A 25,952-nucleotide genomic window follows, 5' to 3' on the forward strand; every position below is an offset into this window, starting at 1 on the left:
ATCAAGAATGAGAGGCACAGATTTAAAGTGATTTGGAAAAGAAGTAAACGTGATGTGAGAAAAAACTTTTTCACACACCGAGTGGTTCAGGTCTCGAATGTACTGCCTGGAATCGTGGTGCACTAACATGCAACGTGACCACTGGCTGTTCAGCCTCCCCCTTTAGAATGCTCTGCAGCAGTATTTTCTCCTATGTCCTTCTAATTCCTAAATGATCCCCCACTGGAGTTCCATGAGCTATCATCAGAATCTCATTTTTATATCCAAATGGTATTACAGCCTGATGTACCTCCCTCCAGCTTTCATTTGCTGAAACATGATACGGCCTCAGTTTTCTCATTAAAACATTACCCTTAAGGTAATAACATTCTGGAGTACATCCTGTTTCTGTTTCTGAGTAAGCTATCTGATGTAAAAGCAAAATATTGTGGATGCTGAAAATCTGAAACAAAAACGGAAAATGCTGGAAAAACTCAGCAGCTCTGACAGCATCTGTGGTGAGAAAAAAAAGAGTTAATGTTTCGAGTCTGTATGACTCTTCGTCAGAGCTGTTTGATATAATTGTCTTATTTGCATATCCTTTTTCTGTAACTCTACCAGCTGCCTTGAGCTGAACACTTCAGCTGCATTATTCCCCAATCTTTCTTCCTGAACAATCTTGTCAAAAACAGTGTCAGCTAATTGGATTTCAACACCTTCTCACTGCCTTTGAACTGCCTGTCATTCCAGTCCTTCCTGTTTCAACTTGTGTGCCTGTGATCTCATTATCACACAATCTGAAAACAATCCAGGATTGTCTCTCTGCAACACTTCTGTTGAAGACATCTCTCCAGGCTGCTCAGCCACCATAGGCATCACCCATATCTGTGACCCAGCTATATTATTACCTAAAATAAATTGAACCGCTGCAATGGGCAATTTTTCCACTACCCCAACAATCACTTCACCAGTTTTCCATTTACTCTTTACATTTACCTTCCACAAGGGAATAGGTTTAGCATCTCCATGAACCCCACTTATTGACTAGCCGCTGTTTCTCTTAAAGTTTTAACATCTTTACCTACTCCACCCTGTACACATGGAAAGGCTTCCCTTTCACATACAAAATCTTTAAACACCTCTGCAACCTGCTCCTCAGAATTGGTAAATTGGAACCACATTCCCACATTTTTACCCATCACTGATTCTTCCTGTTTTACCTGTACACAAACCACTGGTTTTTCCTGTGCCTGAACCTCAAAACCCTCAGTACTTTTATTTCAGGAACTTTTTTGGCCCCCTATAATTCCAATAGATTTTCTCTGCAATTTCCAGCACACTGACTTTGTGTGTCCAACTTTATTACAATGAAAACACCCCAGTTTTCGAATGTCACTTTTACCCTCAGCACCTTCATTTTTATTCTGAGAGCACATACATATGTCTATAAAACACTGATATAATAACTCCTAAATCTCCTAATTATTCTAGCTCCCAGTTAGATCTGCATTAAGGCAACAATAAAACAACCGACTCAGTCAAAGCAACACAATACCCTGGACAGTGATATTCAACGTGAGCTTTCTTTGCCTCGGTAGAGGTTTTTCACGCTTGTGTTAGATCTTAGAATCCCTTCTCCTTTACAAATAACCTCATCTCCTTTATACATGTTTCCCCCTTTTTAATGTAAATCCCATTGTTCCAATATGTATTAGCAACTTTACTTTTTTCATAATATAAAGCTTCCATAGTGCTCATATTATCAGTAATCTTTGGGAAAAATAAACACACTATTTGACTTAGCTTCTTATGGCTAGGTGTAACATCCCATCATCTCTTCAAAAATCAAACTCTTCTGGTTTATCTAAAAATGCAAATGTTCTTCACATCTCACATTCTAAAACTTTAGCCATGTTTACATATTTAATATTTCAAACCTAGCTTCCTATTTGATCACTCTGAAGCTCCAGACCAGCTGCCTCTAATTCAATTAATTTCCCCACACACACATCCACACTGAGAAACTAATCCAAACCCCACTATTAACCTAGCTTTTACATAAAGGACAATAATTTTGTGAAAATGATTATATTTTCAAGACACAGCAAAGGATGACTAAAAGATTCATGAGGAGGGAGAAATTAGAGTATAAGAGAAATATATAAAGCGAGCAATATAAAGACAGTAAGAGTTTCTTTGGATATTTAAAAAAGAGTTAAAGCGAGTGTTGGCCCTATAGAAAGTATGTCTGGGGAATTAATAATGGGAAATAAGGAGATGGCCAATGACCAGGAGAACCATTCCTCCTCATCTCTTGTGTTAAACGGGAGGGCCCTGTTTGGCTGGGTGTGTACTGAATAGGTGTACTGGATGGCTATGTAACATGCTTGTAGTGTCTGTCCAGTGTTTACCTAGCTGGCCAGATTAATGTTTCATTGCTGTCGGGATTAAATGCTGATTTATTTCTCTAGACCCATCAAACCCACAGACATTCTACCACCGGAGAATGGCCATGAGATTGCCAAGGAGCTGGGCATTCCTTACTACGAGACCAGCATTGTTGCACAGTTTGGGATCAAGGATGTCTTTGACAATTCAATCCGGGCAGCACTCATTGCAAGACGCCACTTGCAGTTCTGGAAGTCGCATCTTAAGAATGTACAAAGACCTCTGCTTCAGGCCCCCTTTCTCCCTCCAAAGCCTCCCCCAGTCATCATAACTGTTCCAGATTGCCTCTCAATGGGTGGAGAATCACCAGCCACTCTCTTTTCAACTCCTCTTTGTCCTGATGTCATCTTCATTCTTCATGATGGGCACCAAATCTTTGCTCACAGGGTGTACCTCGCCACTTCCTGTTCCAGGTTCTATGACCTGTTCACTATTGACTTAATACAAGAATCTTGGATCGATGGAGAAAAAGAGGAAGATTGTAGAGGAGAGGGAACAAGTGGAGAAGGGCAGAAGGTGAGGACCAAGAGCCTCGAAGCAGAGAAGCAGTGCGGAGACTGTAATATCCAAAAGGTTGCACAGATACCACAGAGAAATTCAAAGAGGGAAGACATGCTGAGCCTGCTAGATCATGAAGGAATGATGCGGGTGGCTTTAAGGCATGGTAAACCGCTGAGCAAGTGGGGAAGGGGCTTTCAAACTATGCATTTGGACTATGTGGAGGATCCAGTGAGTGGAAAGGAGCGATACATGACTGTAGTTACTATGGATAGCCTGATCCAGAAGGAGCCGTTCCAGGCAGTGCTAGAATATCTCTACACAGGCTGTATGAGTGAGGGTCACGTGGATCTGACACAAGTTGCTGCCATTGCTGAGGTCCTTGAAGTATTTGACTTGAGGATGATGGTTGCTAATGTGCTGAATAAGGAGAGTTTTATGAACCAGGAGATCACTAAAGCCTTCCATGTGCGACGTGCCAAAAGGATCAAAGAGTTCCTCTTAAAGGGGACTTTTTCAGGTAATGCTGGAACCATGAGAAGTGGTTGTGATATATAAATGCTCTCTGCTACCACAGATGGGGCTGAAGTATACATGCCAGGGACAACTCTGAAGTTGAATGAAAGTATAGACAACAACTCATTATGTCAGGACAATGTGTGAGGCAGAACATGAGAGTAATCGGATACTTGTTAACCAAATTAAAATCCACGTGACTTATCTACCCTAACAATAGCCCTGCCTTCCCAGTACCTACTGCCTATCAATGTTTACATCATCCATTACCTCTATCATCTCCATTTCTACTGATCCTTTGTCAGCAACATTTTCCTTACTAAACACTGACACAGAAATACTCATTCAGCTCTGCTCTGTGCCTCTAAGCTTTGTACCTAACAGGGCCCACCTCACCTCTTACTACCCGCTAACTATTTACATGCAAGCAGAAGATTTTTGGGTACCCTCATGCGTTCACAGCCATTTGATTCTCATATTCTTTCTTTAGCAATCTTAGTTTTCTCTTCATCTCCCCTCTCAACTTATCGTATTTGACCTGGTTGGCACCACACAAGTGCCAGGCAATGACCATTGTTACAGCCCAGCCGATGGTAAATGCTGAGCTGCTCAAATCCCAAAGGGAAACTTGAAAAAACTGCCATTGCAAATTGTATATTTCAAGATGCATTCCTGGAATTCAGTAGTAATAAGACCACCAAGTCTTATAGTTTTTTACAAAACTAGATTCAACATTTATTAATAGAAGAAATGATTTTAAATACATACATAGATCTACAAATTACTACTATGATAACTTCTAAATCCCCTAATTAATCTAACTCCTAGTTACACTCTTGTTAAGTCAACAGTAAGACACATAGATTTTAAAAGACCCTGGCAAGGTGACACATAATCCAATTCAAAGTGAGTTTTCTTAACTTCAGTTCTTTGTAGACAGCAGCTTGAGGCTGTTTTCACACTTGTTTTAGATCCTAAAATGCCTACCCTTACATACAGCCTTCGCTCCTTTATACATATTTTCCCCTTTGAATGCAAATTCCCATTGTTTTCTATGTCTTTGGACTTTACCTCTCTGATAATAAAAATCTCTCATTGTACTAATTTTACGGGTAATCTTTGGGAAAAATAAACACACTGTTTCTGAACTTCACCTGTCCAGGTGACACATTTCACCCCTCCTTTGAAAACAATTTAGCCTGGTTTATTTAAAAATGTAAATGTTCCCTTTATACCTATGTTTCCCTACTTAATATTTCAAATCTTGTTCATCTTCTACCACATCAAAGCCTTCACACCAGCTGCCTTTAATCCAATTAAATCATACACACACACAGACACACACATAGGCACAGACCCCACTTTTACTCTAACTTTACAATACATTCCAATAACATTATAAGAATTATTATATCTTCTTGACACATTTCCAACAAGAGAGAGAATCTAACCATCTCCCCTTGATGTTCAATGGCATCACCATCACCGAATCCCCCACTATCAGTATCCTGGGGGTTAGCATTGATCAAATCTAGAAATGCTTCCTTACTATTTTAACAGAGGAACATAGAACATAGGAGCAGGAGTAGGCCATTTGGCCCCTCGAGCCTGTTCCACCATTCAATAAGATCATGGTGTTGGTCTCAGCTCCACTTTCCTGTCTGCTCCCCATAACCCTTGACTCTCTTGTTTACCAAAAATCTGTCTAACTCCACCTTGAATAAATTCAGTGACCCAAACCAGCTGTTCTCTGGGGAGGAGAATTCCACAGACTAACAGTCCTTTGTGAGACTCAGTCTTGTTATTCTTAAACCCCCTGTTTCACACACACATACACACACACACAGACAAACAGAGTCTCTGCACAGATGGCCTTTGGAGGATGGGTCTTATAAAATAAAGAATAAAGTCCACAGGGTCTCGACGCTGTCGACCTGGAGTTCCATCGTGTGAAGACTGGTCCCGGTGGACATCTGGAAGTTCTCACCAACTGGTCCCAGCTTTTCAGGTCCAAATGCAGACCAGTTACTCTCAGATGAGTGTTCACTGGCTGCAGGTTGTTAGCCACACACAATTATAGGCAAGGTAGAGAGAGGGAGTCAACTAGGGTGGCTTTCCTTCCTCAGCTTGTTCCCCAACAAAACCAAAAGCAAAACTGCAGGTTTAAACTTAAGCTTTTTTTCCTCTCACCCATGTGATTTTTTTATTCATTCATGGGATGTGGCCTTCACTGGCTGGGTCAGCATTTATTACCCATCCCTAATTGCCCCTTGAGAAGGTGGGGGTGAGCTGCCTTCTTGAGCCGCTGCAGTCCATGTGGTGTAGGTACACCCACAGTGCTGTTAGGGAGGGAGTTCCAGGATTTTGACCCAGCGACAGTGAAGGAACGGCGATATATTTCCAAGTCAGGATGGTGAGTGATTGGAGGGGAACTTCCAGGTGGTGGTGTTCCCATCTATCTGCTGCCCTTGTCCTTCTAGATGGCAGTGGTCGTGGGTTTGGAAGGTGCTGTCGAAGGAGCCTTGGTGAATTCCTGCAGTGCATCTTGTAGATGGTACACACTGCTGCTACTATGCATCGGTAGTGGAGGGAGTGAATGTTTGTGGATGTGGTGCCAATCAAACAGCTGCTTTATCCTGGACAGTGTGAAGTTTCTTGAGTGCTGTGGGAGCTGCACTCATCCAGGCAAGTGGGGAGTATTCCATCACATTCTGACTTGTGCCTTGTAGATGGTGGACAGGCTTTGGGGAGTCAGGAAGTGAATTACTCGTTGCACTATTCTGAGCCTCTGACCTGCCACAGTATTTATGTGGCTAGTCCAGTTCAGTTTCTGGTTAATGGTAACCCCCAGGATGTTGATAGTGGGGGATTCAGTGATGGTAATGCCATTGAACATCAAGGGGTGATGGTTAGATTCTCTCTTGTTGGAGATGGTCATTGCCTGACACTTATGTGGCGCAAATGTTACTTGTCACTTGTCAGCCCAAGCCTGGATATTGTCAGGTCTCGCTGCATTTGGACATGGACTGCTTCAGAATCTGAGGAGTCACGAATGGTGCTGTACATTGTGCAATCATCATTGAACATCCCCACTTCTGACTGAACTGTGCTGTGAGAGCAGGGGAGTGGCTAGCACAGGAACAGGGGGCTGACTGGCCTACATTTCGTATTCAGAAAGTTGCAGCCGGCCTACTGGCCAGTGGTCAGTGACAGGCAGTATGAGCTGAGCCATACGCACTGTGGCCAGGTAATGGTGAGATTTGCTTTGCTGGTTTTACAGATGTCGTCTTCGAGCTGGACAGTGAAAGTATTGCTGCCCACAAACCATTGCTGATCGCAAGCTGTGATTGGATGGCTGCAATGTTCCGTGGGTCCTTCATGGAAAGTTACATGGACAAGGTAACACCATCACATGGGAGGAGGATGTGACTTCTCATTGGTTAATGCATCTACTGGGGGGATGGGCGGGGTTTGGGACACAGAATCAAGACTTCTCATTGGTTAATGCATCTAATAGGGCTGGGCAAGGTGTCAAGGTTTCTCATTGGTTAATGCACCTACTGAGGGTTGAACAGTGTCACACAGAATCACACAGTGCAGAAGAGGCCCTTCGGCCCATCAAGTCTGCAACGACACGTGGGAAACACCTGACCTACCGACCGAATCCCATTTACCAGCACTCGGCCCATAGCCTTGAATGTTATGATGTGCCAAGTGCTCATCCAGGTATTTTTTAAAGGATGTGAGGCAACCCGTCTCCACCACCCTCCCAGGCAGCGTATTCCAGACCCTCACCATCCTCTGGGTAAAAAAGTTTTTCCTCACATCCCCCCTAAACCTCCTGCCCCTCACCTTGAACTTATGCCCCCTCCTGACTGACCCTTCAACTAAGGGGAACAGCTGCTCCCGATCCACCCTGTCCATGCCCCTCATAATCTTGTACACCTCGATCAGGTTGCCACTCAGTCTCCTCTGCTCCATCGAAAATAACCCAAGTCTATCCAACCTCTCTTCATAACTTAGATGTTTCATCCCAGGAAACATCCTGGTGAATCTCCTCTGCACCCCCTCCAGTGCAATCACATCCTTCCTATAATGTGGTGACCAGAACTGCACACAGTACTCCAGCTGTGGCCTCACCAAGGTTCTATACAACTCCAACATGACCTCCCTACTTTTGTAATCTATGCCTCGATTGATAAAGGCAAGTGTCCCATATGCCTTTTTCACCACCCCAGTAACATGCCCCTCTGCTTTCAGAGATCTATGGACACACACGCCAAGGTCCCTTTGTTCCTCAGAACTTCCCAGTGTCATGCCATTCATTGAATACTTCCTTGTCAAATTACTCCTTCCAAAGTGTACCACTTCACTTTTCATGGTTAAATTCCATCTGCCATTTATCTGCCCATTTGACCATCCCGTCTATATCTTCCTGTAGCCTAAGACACTCAACCTCACTGTTAACCACCCGGCCAATTTTTGTGTCATCTGCACTTACTAATCCTACCCCCCACACAGTCATCTATGTCGTTTATATAAATGACGAATAATAGGGGACCCAGCACAGATCCCTGTGGTACGCCACTGGACACTGGCTTCCAGTCACTAAAGCATCCTTCTGTTATCACCCTCTGTCTCCTACAACTAAGCCAATTTTGAATCCACCTTATCAAATTACCCTGCATCCCATGTGCATTTGCCTTCTTTATAAGTCTCCCATGTGGGAACTTGTCCAAGGCTTTGCTGAAATCCATATAAACTACATCAACTACACTACCCTCATCTACACACCCGGTCACCTCCTCAAAAAATTCAATCAAATTTGTTAGGCATGACCTCCCTCTGACAAAGCCATGCTGACTATCCCTGATCAAACCTTGCCTCTCCAAGTGGAGATAGATTCTCTCCTTCAGAAATTTCTCCAATAGTTTCCCTACCACTGACATGAGATCACTGGCCTGTAGTTCCCTGGCTTATCTCTACAACCCTTCCTTAAATAGAGGAACCACATTAGCTGTTCTCCAGTCCTCTGGCACCTCCCCCATGGCCAGAGAAGAATTAAAAATTTGGGTCAGAGCCACTGCGATCTCCTCCCTTGCCTCCCTTATCAATTTGGGACACAGATCATCCGGACCTGGAGATTTGTCCACCTTTAGGCCTGCTGACACCTCCAATACCTTGTCACTCCCTATAGCAATTTGCTCGAGAGCCTCACAGTCTATCTCCCCAAGTTCAATACCTTCATCCTCATTCTCTTGGGTGAAGATGGACATGAAGTATTCATTCAGTGCTTCTCATTGGTTAATGTATCTATTGCGTGTGGAGCACAGAGTCAAGTCTTCTCATTGTTCAATGCATCTACTGGGAGGGTGGAGCAGAGTGTCAAGACTCCTCACTGGTTAACGCATCTAATGGGGGGTGGTGCGGTGGGCAAGATGTCAAGGCTTCTTATTGGTTTATGCACCTACTGAGGGTGGGGCAGTGTCAAGACTTCTCGTTGAATTAATGCGTTTACAGGGGGTTGGGCACAGTGTCAAGGCTTCTCATTAGTTAATGTATCTACTGTGGGCGAGGTGATGTGTCATGGCTTCGCATTGCTTAATGATCTCCTGGGGTGGGGGGGGGGGCGCGGGGGGTTGTGCAGTGCCAAGGGTTCTCATTGGTTAATGCATCTGCTGAGGGTGGGGCACAGTGTCAAGACCTCTCATTGGTTAATGCATCGACTGAGAGTTGGGGCAGTGTCAAGGCTTCTCATTGGTTAATACATCCACTGGCAGTTGGGCAGTGCCAAGGATTCTCATTGGTTAATACATCCACTGGCAGTTGGGCAGTGCCAAGGATTCTTATTGGTTAATGCATCCACTGGCTTTAGGCACAGTGTCAACGATTCTCATTGGTCAGTGCAGCTACTGAGGGTGGGGCAGTGTCAAAACTTTTCATTGGTTAGTAAATCTACTGTAGGTGGGGCAGTGTCAAGCCTTCTGATTGGTTAATGCATCCATTAAGTGTGGATCACAGTGTCAAAGCTTCTCATTGGTTCATGCATCCGCTGGGGTTTGGGTACAGTGTCAAGTCTTACATAAGAACATAAAAACTAGCAGCAGGAGTAAGCAATTCAGCCCCTCGAGCCTGCCCCACCATTCAATACGATCATGGCTGATCTCATTTCGGCCTCAATTCCAATTTCCCGCCCTCTCCCCATAACCTTTCAACCCGTTACTAATTAAAAATCTGTCTATTTCCTCCTTAAATTTATTCAGCGTCCCAGCATCCACTGCACTCTGAGGTAGTGAATTCCACAGATTCACGACCCTTTGAGAAAAGTAATTCCTCTTCATCTCTGATTTAAATCTACCACCCCTTAGCCTAAAACTACGGCCTCTCATTCTAGAATACCCCACAAGGGGAAACATCTGCCCCACGTCTACTTTGTCTATCCCCTTTAGCATCTTATACACCTCAATTAGATCTCCTCTCATCCTTCTAAACTTAGCGAGTATAGGCCTAAATTGCTCAATCTCTCCTCATAAGACAAACCCCGCATCTCTGGAATCAATTGAGTGAATCTCCTCTGAACCGCCTCCAGTGCAACTACATCCTTCCTCAAGTAAGGGGACCAAAACCGTGCACGGTACTCCAGGTGAGGACTCACCAATGCCTTGTACAGTTGCAACAACACTGACCTATTTTTATACTCTATTCCTTTAGCAACAGATGCCAAAATTCCATTTGCCTTCCTTATTACCTGCTGCACCTGCATACTAGCTTTCAGCGATTCATGCACGAGGACACCCAGATTTCTCTGCACTGAAGCATTCTGAAGTTTCTCTCCATTTAAATAATAAGTCGTCTTTTTATTCTTCCGACCAAAATGGATAACCTCACACTTATCCACGTTAAACTCCATCTGCTAAATTTTGTCCCATTCACCTAACCTGTCCATATCCATTTGTAAATTTATTTCTTCATTGCAACTTACTTTCCCACCTATTTTGGTGTCATCTGCAAATTTAGTTATAGTATCTTCTATCCCTGAATCCAAGTCATTCATATAGATTGTAAATAGTTGGGGCCCAAGGACCGAACCCTGTTGCACCCCACTAGTTACAGCTTGCCATCCAGAAAAAGACCCATTTATCCAGACTCTCTGCTTTCTATTGGTTAGCCAATCCTCTATCCAAGCTAATATATTACCCCTAACTCTGTGTGATTCCGTCTTGTGTATTAACTTTTTGTGTGGCACCTTATCAAAGGCCTTCTGGAAGTCCAGATATACTACATCTACAGGATCCCCATTATCCACTTTGCTTGTCACATCTTCAAAGAACTCTAGCAAATTAGTCAAACACGATTTACTCTTCATAAAACCATGCTGACTCTGATGAATTGCATTTTGACTTTCCAAATGCCCCATTACTACTTCCTTAATAATGGATTCCAACAATTTCCCAATGACAGACGTTAAACTAACTGGTCTATAGTTTCCTACTTTCTGCCTCCCCCTTTTTGAATAAGGGCGTTATATTAGCATTTTTCTAATCCACTGGAACCTTTCCAGAATCCAGGAAATTTTGGAATATTATAGCCAATGCATCCACTATCTCCGCTGTCACTTCCTTTAAGACCCTGGGATGTGGGCCATCAGGTCCTGGGGACTTGTCCCCCTTTAATCCCAATAGTTTGCTCAGTACCTTTTCTCTAGTGATGGTGATTGTTCTAAGTTCCTCCTTCTCTATACCCTCTGCACTATCTGTTACTATTGTGGTGGTACTAATGTCCTCCACCGTGAGAACTGAGGCAAAATATTGATTAATCGTCACTGCCATTTCTGCGTTCCCAACTATTAACTCCCCAGTCTCATCCTCCAAAGGGCCACCATTCACTTTACCTACTCTCTTTCCTTTTATATACTTGTAGAAGCTTTTGCTATCAGTTTTTACATTTTGTACTAGTTTTCTTTTATAATTTACCTTTGCTCTTTTTGTTATTTTTTTTAGTAACCCTTTGTTGATCTTTAAAAGTTTCCCAATCTTCCAGCCTGCCACTGACCTTTGCAATTTGGTATGCCTTAGTTTTTGCCTTTATGTTATCTTTAACTTCCTTGCTTAGCCATGGATGCTTTTTTTCCCCTCTTACCATCTTTCTTCCTCATTGGGATATATTTTACTTGGGAGGAATTGGAATATCTCCTTAAATATCTGCCACTGTTCATCAACTGTCCTACCTTGTAGTCTTCCTGCCCAGTCCACTAGGGTCAAATCTGCCCTCATACCTATGTAGTTATCTCTAACTCCAGAACACTAGTGTGGGACTCAAGTTTCTCGCTCTCAAACGGAACTTGAAATTCTAGCATGATATGATCACTCTTCCCTATAGGATCCTTTACTATGAGATCATTAATTAATCCCATCTCATTACACAAAACCAAATCAAGAATAGTCTGCTCCCTGGTTGATTCCACAACATATTGCTCCAGGAAACAATCTCTAATACACTCTATGAACTCTCCCTCGAGGCTACCCTTGCCACTTTTATTAGTCTACCTATATGCAAATTAAATTCACCCATGATTATTGCCGTGCCTTTCTTACAAGCTCCCAGTATTTCCTGGTTTATATTGTGCCCTACAGCTGAACTACTGTCTTCTCATTGGTTAATGCATCTACTGGGGTTGGAGCAAAGTGTCAAGCCTTCTCATTGGTTAATGCATCTACTGTGGATGGGGGCACAGTGTGAGGGTTTCTCATTGGTTAATGCATCCACTCAGGATGGGGCAGTGTCAAGTCTTCTCATTGGTTAATGCATCTATTGAGGGTGGAGGCACAGTATGAAGGTTTTTCATTGGTTAATGCATCTACGGAGGGGTGGGGGCACAGTGTGAAGGCTTCCCATTGGTTAATGCATCTACTGAGGGGTGGCTGGGGGGGCACAGTGTGAAGGCTTCTCATGTAGATGCATTAACCAATGAAAAGCTTTGACCCTGTGCCCAACCATCTGTAGATGTATTAACCAATGAGAGGACTTGACACTGCCCCACCCTGAGTGGATGCATTAACCAAAACAGATGGTTGGCACAGTGTTAAGGCTTCTCATTGGCTAATGCATCTATTGAGCATAGGGCAGTGTCAAAGCTTCTTATTGGTTAATACATCTACTGAGGATGGGGCAGTGTGCCACGTTTTCTCATTGGTTAATGATCTACTGATGGTTGGACGCAGTGTCAAGGCTTCTCATTGGCTAATGCATCTACTTGGGGGGGGGGCGCAATGCCAATGCTTCTCATTGGTTAATGCATCTGCTGAAGGTGGAGCAGTGTAGGATTCTCTTTGCTTAATGCATAAACTGAGGGTGGGGCACAGTGTCAAGGCTTCTCGTCGATTAATGCATCTACTGTGGGTGGGGCAGTGTGTTACGGCTTCTCACTGGTTAATGATCGACTGAGGATGGGGCAGTGCCAAAGTTTCTTATTGTTTAATGCATCTACTGAGGGATTTGGCACAGCATCATAGCTTCCTATTGGTTAATACATCTACTGGGCATTGGGTACAGTGTCAACGATTCTCATTAGTTAATGTATCTACTGGGCGATGGGTACAGTGTCAACGTTTCTCATTGGTTAATGCATCTATTGAGGATAGGGCAGTGAGAAGGCTTCTCATTGGTTAATGTATCTTCTAAGGGTAAGGCAGTTTGAAGGACTCTTGTTGGCTAATGCATCTACTGAGGGGCAGTGTGAAGGATTATCATTGGTTAATGCAGCTGCATGGGGTTGGGTACTGTGTCAAGGCTTCTCATTGGTTAATGCATCTACTGAGGGTGAGGCAGTGTGAAGGATTATCATTGGTTAATGCAGCTACATTGGTTTGGGCACTGTGTCAAGGCTTCTCACTGGTTAATGCAGCCATGAGATGTGGGGCACAGTGTCAAGGCTTCTCATTGATGAATTCATCTACTGAGGGTTGGGGCACAGTGTCAATGATTCTCATTGGTTAATGAATCTACTGAGTGTAGGGCACAGAGTCATGGCTTCTCATTGGTTAATGTATCTACTGGGGTGGGGGGGGGGGGGTTGCAGGTGGAGTGTCAAGGATTCAGGAAGGGAGAGGGACTAAGTGGGGAGGGAGATGGGGTCTGGGGGAAATGGTGTCCAGAGCAGGGAAGGGTTCAGTGGGTGGGTGATGTCCTGGTGAATGTGCAAGGGAGGGGACTGAGACATATAAAATTGCCAGAAAAAGCAGCAAACCTGAGGATTGGGAGCAGTTTAGAATTCACCAAAAGTGGACAAAAAAATTGATCAAGAAGGGGAAAATGGAGCATGAGAGTAAATTTACAGCGAACATAAAAACTGACTGTAAAGCTTCCATAAATATGTGAAGAGAAAAAGATTAGCGAAGACAAACGTAGGTCCCTTACAGTCAGAAACGGGGGAAGTTATAATGGGGAACAAAGAAATGGCAGAAGAATTCAACACATATTTTGCTTTTGTCTTCACAAAAGAGGACACAAATAATTTCCCAGAAATGTTATGGAACCAAGTGTCTAGTGAGAGGGAGGAATTGAAGAAAATCAGTATAATTAAAAAAAATGTGCTAGAGAAATTAATGGGGTTAAAGGCTGAGAAATCCCCAGGGCCTGATAACCTACACCCCAGAGTACTAAAGGAAGTGGCTCTGGAAATATTGGATGCAATGGTGGTCATCTTCCAAAATTCTATAGACTCTGGAGCAGTTCTTACAGATTGGAGGTTGGCAAATGTAACCCCACTGTTTAAAACAGGAGGGAGAGAAAAAACAGAATTTACAGACCAGCTAGCCTAACATCAGTAGTGGGGAAAATGCTTGAGTCTATTATAAAAGACGTGGTAATGGAACACTTGGAAGCATTAATGGGATCAGACAGTGTCAGCATTTTATGATGAAAGGGAAATCATGCTGAACTAATCTACTGGAGATTTTTGAGGATATAACTAGTAGAATAGATAAGGGGGAACCAGTGGATGTGGTATATTTGGATTTCAAGAAGGCTTTTGATAAGGTGCCACTTAAGAGGCTATGGATAAAATTAAAGCCCATGGGATTAAGGGTAATGTACTGGCATGGATTGAGAATTGATTTGACAGAGGAGAAGGAGAGAGTGGGAATTGTTATGACTGATGCAGTTGGTGAAGCGGAGTTATTTAAAAATCCCAGAGGGAAACTCTAAACAACTGTCACAACCTATATTTTAAGTGTTATGTTTGAGATGCGACTCTAAATGCAGGACTCAGGCACCAATTCTTAAGGTTTTATACTGAACTAAAGAGGACATTTCATTAATTTACACAGGTTAAAATAGATATACACATGGCTACAAATTACTACTATCATAACTTTTAACAAATTCCCAAACTAATCTCCATTGAGGCAACAACAACCCATAGAATCACAGTGCAGAAGAGGCCCTTTGGCCCATCGAGTCTGCACTGACACATGAGAAACACCTGACCTACCTACGTAATCCCATTTACCAGCACTTGGCCCATAGCCTTGAATGTCATGACATGCCAAGTGCTCATCTAGGTACTTTTTAAAGGATGTGAGGCAACCCGCCTCCACCACCCTCCCAGGCAGTGCATTCCAGACCCTCACCACCCTCTGGGTAAAAAGGTATTTCCTCACATCCCCCCTAAACCTCCTGCCCCTCACCTTGAACTTATGCCCCCTCGTCACTGACCCTTCAACTAAGGGGAACAGCTGCTCTCTATTTACCCTGTCCATGCCCCTCATAATCTTGTACACCTCGATCAGGTCTCCCCTCAGGCTTCTCTGCTCCAACAAAAACAACCCAAGTCTATCCAATCTCTCTTCATAACTTAAATGTTTCATCCCAGGCAACATCCTGGTGAATCTCCTCTGCACCCCCTCCAGTGCAATCACATCCTTCCTATAATGTGATGATCAGAACTGCACACAGTACTTCAGCTGTGGCCTCACTAAGGTTCTATACAACTTGAACATGATCTCCCTACTTTTGTAATCTATGCCTCGATTGATAAAAGCAAGTGTTCCATATGCCTTTTTCATCACCCCACTAACATGCCCTTCTGCCTTCAGAGATCTATGGATACACACACCAAGGTCCCTTTGTTCCTCAGAACTTCCTAATGTCATGCCATTCATTGAATACTTCCTTGTCAAATTACTCCTTCCAAAGTGTATCACCTCACACTTTTCAGGTTTAAATTCCATCTTCCACTTATCTGCCCATTTGACCATCCCATCTATATCTTCCTGTAGCCCAAGACACTCAACCTCATTGTTAACCACCCGGCCAATCTTTGTGTCATCTGCAAACTTACTAATCCTACCCCCCACATAGTCATCTATGTTGTTTATATAAATGACGAATAATAGGGGACGCAGCACAGATCCCTGTGGTACGCCACTAGACACTGGCTTCCAGTCACTAAAGCATCCTTCTGTCATCAGCCTCTGTCTCCTACAACTAAGCCAATTTTGAATCCACCTTATCAAAAGACCCTGTATCCCATGTGCATTTGCCTTCTTTATAAGTCTCCCATGTGGGACCTTGTCAAAGGCTTTGCTGAAATCCATATAAACTACATCAACTACACTACCCTCATCTACACACCTGGTCATCTCCTCAAAAAATTCAATCAAATTTGTTAGGCATGACCTCCCTCTGACAAAGCCATGCTGACTATCCCTGATCAAACCTTGCCTCTCCAAGTGGAGATAGATTCTCTCCTTCAGAATTTTCTCCAATAGTTTCCCTACCACTGACATGAGACTCACTGGCCTGTAGTTCCCTGGCTTATCTCTACAACCCTTCTTAAACAGCGGAACCACATTAGCTGTTCTCCAGTCCTCTGGCACCTCCCCCATGGCCAGAGAGGCATTCAAAATTTGGGTCAGAGCCCCTGCGATCTCCTCCCTTGCCTCCCACAGCAGTCTGGGACACAAATCATCCAGACCTGGAGATTTGTCCACTTTAAAGCCTGTCAACACTTCCAATATCTTGTCACTCCCTGTATCAATTTGCTCAAGAACCTCGCAGTCTCTCTCCCCGAGTTCGATACTTTCACCCTCATTTTGTTGGGTGAAGACAGATGTGAAGTATTCATTCAACACTCTAGTGATGTCCTCTGGCTCCACGCATAGATTGCCCCCTTGGTCCCTTATGGGCCCTACTCTTTCCCTGGTTATCCTCTTCTTATTGATATACTTAGAGAATATTTTGGGATTTTCCCTACTTTTACCAGCCAGAGCTTTCTCATATCCCCTCTTTGCTCTCCTAATTGCTTTCTTAAGCTCCACCCTGCACTGTCTGTACTCCGCTAATGCCTCTGCTGATTTGCTTCCCTAGTACCTGCTAAAAGCCTCTCTTTTCCTTCTCCTCGTAACCTGAATATCTCTGGTCATCCATGATTCTCTGGGCTTGTTACTCCTTCCTATCACCCTAGAGGGAACATGTTGAGCCTGTACCCTCCCCATTTCCTTTTTGAACACCCCCACTGTTCCTGTGTAGATTTCCCCACAAGTAACTGTTCCCAGTCTACCTTGGCCAGATCCTGCCCTATTTTACTAAAATCCACTCTACCCCAATCCCAAAACATTTTTATGCAACTTGTCGATTTCTTTGTCCATAGCAAACTAAATCTGTACCACGCTGTGGTCGCTATCACTAAAATGCTCCCCCACCACCACCTCAGCCATCTGTCCGGCTTCATTCCCCAGAATTAGGTCCAGCACTGCGCCGTCCCTTGTTGGAGCCTCTACATGGTGACCTAAAAAGTTCTCCTGTACACATTTCAAGAAATCCACTCCATCCAAGCCCTTAACACTACGTCTATCCCAATTAATGTTGGGAAAGTTGAAATCACCTATTGTTATTGTTTTTATACACCTCCACAAATTGTGCACATATTTGCTCCTCAATTTTCCACTGACTATCTGGGGGTCTATAATAAACACCTAACAATGTGGCTGCCCCTTTTTTATTCCTGAGGTCTACCCACAAAGCTTCGCTCGATGCCCCTCCAAGATATTATCTCTCCTTACTGCAGTAACGGACTCCTTAACTACTAATGCAACACCTCTTCCTCTTTTACCCCTTCCCCTGTCTTGCCTGAAGATTCTATATCCCAGAATGTTGAGCTGCCAATCCTGACCTTCCCTTAACCACGTCTCAGTGATTGCTACTATGTCACAATTCCACGTGTCAATCCTCACCCTTAACTCATCTGTTTTACCTGTAATACTCCTGGCATTAAAGTAGAGGCCATCCAGCCTTGCCTTACTCCCTTGAAGCTTATTGCAGCTGTACTCCCTCTGACTTGGTTGACTTAACCAAACACCAAGTGAAGCATTTTCACCTTACGAATTTAGAATGAGGTTCATTTCACTGTGGAGCCAGTTGGAGGCTTGCAGCTGCTTTTTGATCTTACATTCCCTCTGCTCTGCACACCCGAAAACTACTAAAGTTATACCTACTGCCCCCTTTGAATGTTAGTTCTCATTGTATCAACAACCTCTGAACTAAACCTCTCTAACAATAAAATCCCTTTTATAGCACCAATGTTATTAGAAATATAAACATATTGCTTGGTGGCTGCTAGAAAGGTGTCAGTTTTGACCCCACTTCTTTAATGCTCTATTCAAAAAATGCAAATGCGCGCTAACTCTCTTACATATCAAAACTAGTACATATCAAAGCACCCAGACTAGCTGGCTTTAATCCAATTAAGATGCACCTGCATGCTAAGCTTCTATTTTAAAAGAATAATATTTTCCAAAATATTATATATGTTAATAGCTTCATGACAGAACTTTTTCCAATAGCAGGCGGTGATTAGTGGTGTATTGCAGGGATCAGTGCTTGGGACCAGCTATTCCTGATATATATAGAAACATAGAAACTAGGAGCAGGAGTAGGCCATTCGGCCCTTTGAACCTGCTCCACCATTCATTATGATTATGACTGATCATCCAACTCAATAGCCTGCTCCTGCTTTCTCCCCATACCCTTTGATCCCTTTCGCGTAAGAGCCAAATCTAACTCCTTCTTGAAAACATACAATGTTTTGGTCTCAACTACTTTCTGTGATAATGTATTCCACAGGCTCACCACTCTCTGGGTGAAGACATTTCTCCTCATCTCAGTCCTAAATGGTCTACCCCATATCCTCAGACTGTGACCCCTGGATCTGGACTCCCCCACCATTGGGAACATCCTTCCTGCATCTACCCTGTCTAGTCCTGTTAGAATTTTATAGGTTTCTATGATTTCCCCCCTCGTTCTTCAGAACTCCAGCGATTATAATCCTAATCAACTCAGTCTCTTCTCATATGTTAGTCCTGCCATCCCAGGAATCAGTTGGGTAAACCTTGGCTGCATTCCCCGTATAGCAAATACATCCTTCCTCAGATAAGGAGACCAAAACTGCACACAATATTCCAGGTGTGGTCTCACCAAGGCCCTGTACAATTGCAGCAAGACTTGAATCCTCTGACTATGAAGGCCAACGTACCATTTGCCTTCTTTACCACCTGCTGTACCTGCGTGCTTACCTTCAGCGACTGGTGTACAAGGACACCCAGGTCTCTTTGCACATTCCATAGAACCATAGAACACTACAGCACAGAAAACAGGCCATTCAGTCCTTCTAGTCTGTGCCGAAATATTATTCCGCTAGTCCCATTGACCTGCACCCAGTCCATAACCCTCCAGACCTCTCCCATCCATGTATCTATCTAATTTATTCTTAAAACTTAAGAGCGAGCCCGCATTTACCACGTCAGATGGTAGCTCGTTCCACCTCTCACCACTCTGAATAAAGAAGTTCCCCTAATGTTCCCCCTAAACCTTTCCCCTTTCACCCTAAAGCCATGTCCTCCCGTGTTTATTTCTCCTAATCTAAGTGGAAAGAGTCTACTCGCATTAACTCTGTCTATACCCCTCATAATTATATAAATATCTATCATATCTCCCCTCATTCTTCTACACTCCAAGGAATAAAGTCCTAACCTGTTTAATCTTTCCCTGTAATTCAACTCCTTAAGACCCGGCAACATCCTAGTAAATCTTCTCTGCACTCTCTCAATCTTACTGATATCCTTCCTGTAGTTAGGCGACCAGAACTGCACACAATACTCCAAAGTTGGCCTCACCAATGTCTTATGCAACCTCACCATAACATCCCAACTCCTATACTCAATACTTTGATTTATGAAGGCCAGTATGCCAAAAGCTTTCTTTACAACCTTGTCTACCTGTGATGCCACTTTCAGGGAATTATGTATCTGAACTCCCAGATCCCTTTGTTCCTCCGCACTCCTCAGTGCCCTACCATTTACTGTGTATGTCCTACCTTGGTTTGACCTTCCAAAATGTAACACCTCACACTTTTCCTCATAAAATTCCATCTGCCATTTTCTGGACCATTTTTCCAATTGGTCCAGATCTCTCTCCAAACTTTGAAAGCCTTCCTCGCTGTCCACAACGCCTCCAATCTTAGTGTCATCAGCAAACTTGCTGATCCAATTCACCACATTATCATCCAAATCATTGATATAGATAACAAACAACAATGATCCCAGCACAGATCCCTGAGGCACACCACTAGTCACAGGCCTCCAGTCTGAGAAGCAATCATCCACTACCACTCTCTGTCTTCTCCCACACAGCCAATTTCGAATCCAGTTTACAACCTCTCCATGGATACCAAGTGTCTGAACCTTCTGAACTAACCTCCCATGTGGGACCTTGTCAAAGGCCTTACTAAAGTCCATGTAGACAACATCCACAGCCTTTCCTTCATCTACTTTCTTGGTAACCTCCTCGAAAAACTCTACAAGGTTCGTTTAAACAAGACCTACCACGCACAAAGCCATGCTGACTATCCTTAATCAGCCCTTGGCTGTCCAAATAATTATATATCCGATCTCTCAGAACACCTTCCAATAATTTACCTACTACTGACGTCAGTCTCACTGGCCTGTAATTACCTGGTTTACTTTTGGAACCTTTTTTTAAACAACGGAACAACATGAGCTACCCTCCAATCCTCCGGCACCTCACCCGTGGCTAAGGACATTTTAAATATTTCTGCCAGCGTCCCTGCAATTTCTACACTAGTTTCCCTCAAGGTCCGAGGGAATATCATGTCAGGCCCGGGGGATTTATCTACCTTTATTCGCTGTAAGGCAGCAAGCACCTCCTCCTCTTTAATCTCTATATGTTCCATGAAACTAGTACTTGTTTCCCTTCCTTCCTTATACACTATGCCAGTTTCCTGAGTAAATACTGATGCAAAAAAACTGTTTAAGATCTCCCCCATCTCATGAGGCTCCACACATAAACGACCACTCGGATCTTCAAGGGGACCAATTGTGTCCCTTACTATCCTTTTACTCTTAATATACTTGTAGAAACCCTTTGGGTTTACCTTCACATTATCTGCCAAAGCAACCTCATGTCTTCTTTTTGCCTTCCTGATTTCCTTCTTTAGTATTTTCTTACATTTTCTATACTCTACAAGTACCTCATTTGCTCCTTGTTGCCTATACCTGCTATACACCTCTCTCTTCTTCTTAACCAGATCGCCAATATCCCTTGAAAACCAAGGTTCCCTATGCCTGTTAACTTTGCCTTTAGTCCTGACAGGAACATGCAAACTCTGCACTCTCAAAATTTCGCCTTTGAATGCCTTCCACTAACTGAACACATCCTTGCCAGAAAACAACATATGCCAATCCACTCTTCCTAGATCCTTTCTCATTTCCACAAAAATTGGCCATTCTCCAATTTAGAATCTCAACTGAAGGACCAGACCTATCCTTATCCATAATTAGCTTAAAACTAATGACATTATGGTCACTGGACCCACAATGTTCACCTACACATATTTCTGTCACCTGACCTGTCTTGTTCCCTAATAGGAGATCAAGTGTTGCATCCTCTCTCATTCGTACCTCTATATATTGATTTAGAAAACTTTCCTGAACACATTTGACAAACTCCAAGCCATCCAGCCCTTTTACAGTATGGGAGTCCCAGTCAATATGTGGAAAGTTAAAATCTCCTACTATCACAACTTGCCGTTTCTCACATCGGTCTGCTATCTCTCTACAGATTTGCTCCTCCAATTCTCTCTGACTATTGGGCGGTCTATAATGCAACCCTATTAGTGTGGTCACACCTTTCCCGTTTCTCAGCTCCACCCATATGGCCTCTGTAGACGAGCCCTCTGGGCTGTCCTGCTTATGCACAGCTGTGATATTTTCCCTGACTAGTAATGTCACTCCTCCCCCTTTCATCCCTCCCCCTCTATCACATCTGAAACAACGGAACCCCAGAACATTGAGCTGCCAGTCCTGCCCCACCTGCAACCAAGTCTCACTAATAGCAATAATGTCATAATCCCACGTGCCAATCCACGCCCTAAGCTCATCTGCCTTTCCGACAATACTCCTTGTATTGAAATAGATGCACCTGAGAACATTTCTATCACGTACAGACCCTTGATTTCTGTCTATAAATGCATTCCTCGCTTGACCTTTATCCTCCTCCACCTCACTATCTGCTCTAACACTCTGGTTCCCCTCCCCCTGCAAATCTACTTTAAACGCCCCAGAGCAGCACTAGCAAACCTACCCCCAAGGATGTTAGTCCCTCTCCAGTTCAGGTGCAAACCGTCCCGTCGGAACAGGTCCCACCTTCCCTGGAACAGAGCCCAGTTGTCAAGAAACATGAAGCCCTCCCTCCTGCACCATCTCCTTAGCCATGTATTTAGCTGCATTATCCTCCTATTTCTTGCCTCACTAGCACGTGGCACGGGTAGCACTCCTGAGATCGTAACCCTGGAGGTCCTGTCCTTCAACTTATCACCTAACTCCCTAAAGTCGCTTTGCAGGACCTCCTCCTCCTTCCTATCCACGTCATTGGTCCCTACATGGACCACGACATCTGGCTGCTCACCCTCCCCCCAGAGAATACTGAGAACTGGATCTGAGATTTCGGGACCCTGGCACCAGGGAGGCAACAGACCATCCAGGATTCTCGATCTCTCCCACAGAACCTCTTATCTGTCCCCCTAACTATCGAATCCACTATCACTACTGCTCTCTTTTCTCTCCCTCCTTTCTGAGCTGAGGGTCTAGCCTCGGTACCAGAGACATGACCACTACAACTTGTCCCTGGTAGGTCATCCCCACCAACAGTATCCAAAACGGTATACCTATTGTTGATGGGAATGGCCACCGGGGTGCTCTGCTCTTTCTGTCTATTCCCCTTCCCTCTCCTGACAATTCCCCTCTTTCAATTTATAGCCATTCCGATAATAATCTGCCTTCCTGTTTTTGTGACCAAAGTGGATAACCCTCACATTTATCCATATTTTACTGCATCTGCCATGCATTTGCCCACTCACTCAGCTTGTCCAAATCATGCTGAAGCATCTCTGCATCTTCCTCACAGCTCACCCTCCCACCCAGCTTTGTGTCATCTGCAAATTTGGAGATATTACATTTAATTCCCTCATCTAAATCATTAATATATATTGTGAATAACTGGGGTCCCAGCACCGATCCCTGCAGTACCCCACTAGTCACTGCCGGCCATTCGGAAAAAGACCTATTTATTCCTACTCCTTGTTTCCTGTCTGCCAACCAGTTTTCTATCCATCTCAATACACTATCCCCAATCCCATGCGCTTTAATTTTACACGCCAATCTCTTATGTGGGACTTTGTTAAATGCCTTCTGAAAGTCCAAATAAACCACATCCACTGGCTCCCCATCATCAACTCTACTTACATCCTCGAAAAATTCCAGTAGATTTGTCAAGCATGATTTCTCTTTTATAAATCCATCTGGACTCTGTCCGATTCTGCCACTGTTTTCCACGTGCTCAGCTATTAAATCTTTTATAATGGACTCTAGAATTTTCCCCACTACCGACGTCAGGCTGACTGGTCTATACTTCCCTGTTATCTCTCTGCCTCCCTTTTTAAATAGTGGGGTTACGTTAGCTACCCTCCTATCTGTCAGAACTGTTCCGGAGTCTATAGAGTTTCTGAAGATGACCAGCACTATTTCTAGGGCTACTTCCTTAAGTACTCTGGGATGTAGATAAGGCCCTGGGGATTTATCGGCCTTCAATCCCATCAAATTCCCCAACGTCATTTCCCTACTAATACTGATTTCTTTCAGTTCCTCCCTCTCACTAAACCGTGTGTTCCCCAACATTTCTGGTATGTTATTTGTGTCCTTTGTGAAGACAGAACCAAAGTATGCATTTAGTTGGTCAGCCATTTCTTTGTTCCCCATTATAAATTCCCCTGTTTCTGACTGTAAGGGACCTACTATCGAAACTTTTACAGTCCATTTTTAGACTTGGATGAGGGAACCAAATGCAATATTTCCAAATTTGCTGACGACACAAAACTGGGTGGGGTTGTGAGGAGGATGCAAGGAGGCTTCAGGGTGATTTAGACAAGTTGTGTGTGTGGGCAAACACATAGATGATGCAGTATAACGTGGATAAATATGAAGTTATACACTTTGGTGTGAAAAACAGAATGGCAGAGTATTATTTAAATAGTGATATACTGGGAAATGTGGAAGCAGAAAGGGATCTGGGTGTCCTTGTACACCAGTCAATGAAAGTAAACAGGTATGTACAGCAAGCAATTAGGAAGGCAAATGGTATGTTGGCCTTCATTGCAATAGGATTTGAGTTCAGAGGTAGGGATGTCTTCCTGCAGTTATACAGGGCCTTGGTGAGACCACACCTGGAATATTATGTGCAGTTTAGGTCTCCCTACCTGAGAAAGGATATACTTGCCATGGAGGGAGTGCAGTGAAGGTTCACTAGGCTGATACTGGGGATGGCAGGACTGTCGTATGAGGAGAGTTTGGTTCGGATGGGCCTGTATTCACTAGAGTTTAGAAGAATGAGAGGGGATCTGATTGAAACGTTTAAAATTCTAACAGGGCTAAACAAACTGGATGCAGGGATGATGTTTCCCCTGGTTGGGGAGTCTAGAACCAGGAGCCACAGTCTCAGGATATGGGGCAGGCCATTTAGGACTGAGATGAGCAAATATTTCTTCACTCAGAGGGTGGTCAACCTGTGGAATTCTCTACCACAGAGGCTGTGGAGGCCGGGTCACTGAGTATACTGCTGAAGGGTCATGAGGACTCGAAACGTCAACTCTTTTCTTTTCCGCCAATGCTGCCAGACCTGCTGAGTTTTTCCAGGTAATTCTGTTTTTGTTTTAAGCTTTGCTGATTGGTTGCTGTGTTTGAAGATTTCTGTCTCAATCCTCTGAGGGAAAGGAAGTGCACTGTTGCTGACAATATAAGTTATGGAATGTTGGAAGGATGGTGCAAAATCGCAGGCTTCGACTATCCACCAATTCTTTCTGACTCTGAACCTGGTCAGCGATGGCAGGCTGAAGCTGAAATGTGGACCCGGGTTACTTCCATACCCCGGAAGAAGCAAGGTATGGTATTGGCGTTATCATTACCAGCCAAAAATAAGTTAAGGAGTAAGGTATTTTCAGAGTGGAAAGTGGATGATTTGGATCATGAAGAGGGATCGAACCTTCTGTTATAATTTTTGGATAAGTTTTACAAAAAGGATGAGTTATTGGAAGCGTATGAAGCTTGGACGATCTTTGGTAGGTTTAGGAAATCAGATGATCAGTCCATGGAAGAATATATCATGGATTTTGATAAATGGTACAGGAGACTCCAGAGATTTGAACTTGAAATTCCGGAATCAGTATTGTTATTTAAATTAACGGACTGTGCTCACGTTTCCCACGTTGATCATCTTTTAGTGCTAACAGGGGTTCAGTTCCAGGGGAAAGAATCTCTCCGAGATCAAATGGCTGCTGCCCTAAAAAAGTTTCTGGGGAAACAGTTATTCCCTGCTCCTTTCTTAGCAAATGTGAACAACTACGCTGCAAAACCAAGGATAGAGGATTCAATGGTGGCTGAGTTTCAAGGTCAACCAAATATTAGGCGAAGGTTCCAATACAAAGATGGGGTTAATGACAAGAGGTCTGAAAATGGTCATAACTCCAACCAATTTGAGAGTCGGGACAAAAGGCTTGTCTGGAATGGTGACCATAGGTGTTTAAACCCAAAAAATGCACGGGGAATGGTTAATTGATGTTTTTGGTGTGAGTCTCAGTATCATTACGCGATGAACTGCCCACAGCAAAGGAATCGCGTTTTTGAAGTGAGCCATGAGCGGATTCACCTGAAACTGAAAAGGATGATGGTGACTGCCATGATCGAATTGTTTGGGAAAAATGTGGATCTCCATTTTACTCAGACAGGCCATTACTGACTGCCACTAAGGAAGCCAGAGATTTCTCATCAAGAAGTTCATGAAGTTTTGTTAACTGCTGAGAATGAGAATTTAGTGGACAAAAAGAAGATCATTTGGAAATTACATAGACAATTGGCACATCCGGCACCACAGAAACTGAAGACTCT

The 25,952-nt window shown here is 43.7% G+C and overlaps 1 protein-coding gene across 3 annotated transcripts in view; it reads left to right on the plus strand.

Annotated features, from left to right (window-relative positions):
- Positions 1-25,952, plus strand: part of LOC121281698 (rho-related BTB domain-containing protein 2-like) — a 443,351-nt gene that overhangs the window by 319,550 nt on the left and 97,849 nt on the right. For all 3 annotated transcript variants that reach the window (XM_041194627.1, XM_041194631.1, XM_041194629.1), the window contains exons 5-6: positions 2,451-3,445; positions 6,722-6,840. In XM_041194627.1, coding sequence (XP_041050561.1) covers positions 2,451-3,445; positions 6,722-6,840 — 1,114 coding nt within the window. The remainder of the gene's footprint in view (positions 1-2,450; positions 3,446-6,721; positions 6,841-25,952) is intronic.

The sequence above is a fragment of the Carcharodon carcharias genome, chromosome 1 (genome assembly GCF_017639515.1).
Source record: "Carcharodon carcharias isolate sCarCar2 chromosome 1, sCarCar2.pri, whole genome shotgun sequence".
Classification (NCBI taxonomy): domain Eukaryota; kingdom Metazoa; phylum Chordata; class Chondrichthyes; order Lamniformes; family Lamnidae; genus Carcharodon; species Carcharodon carcharias.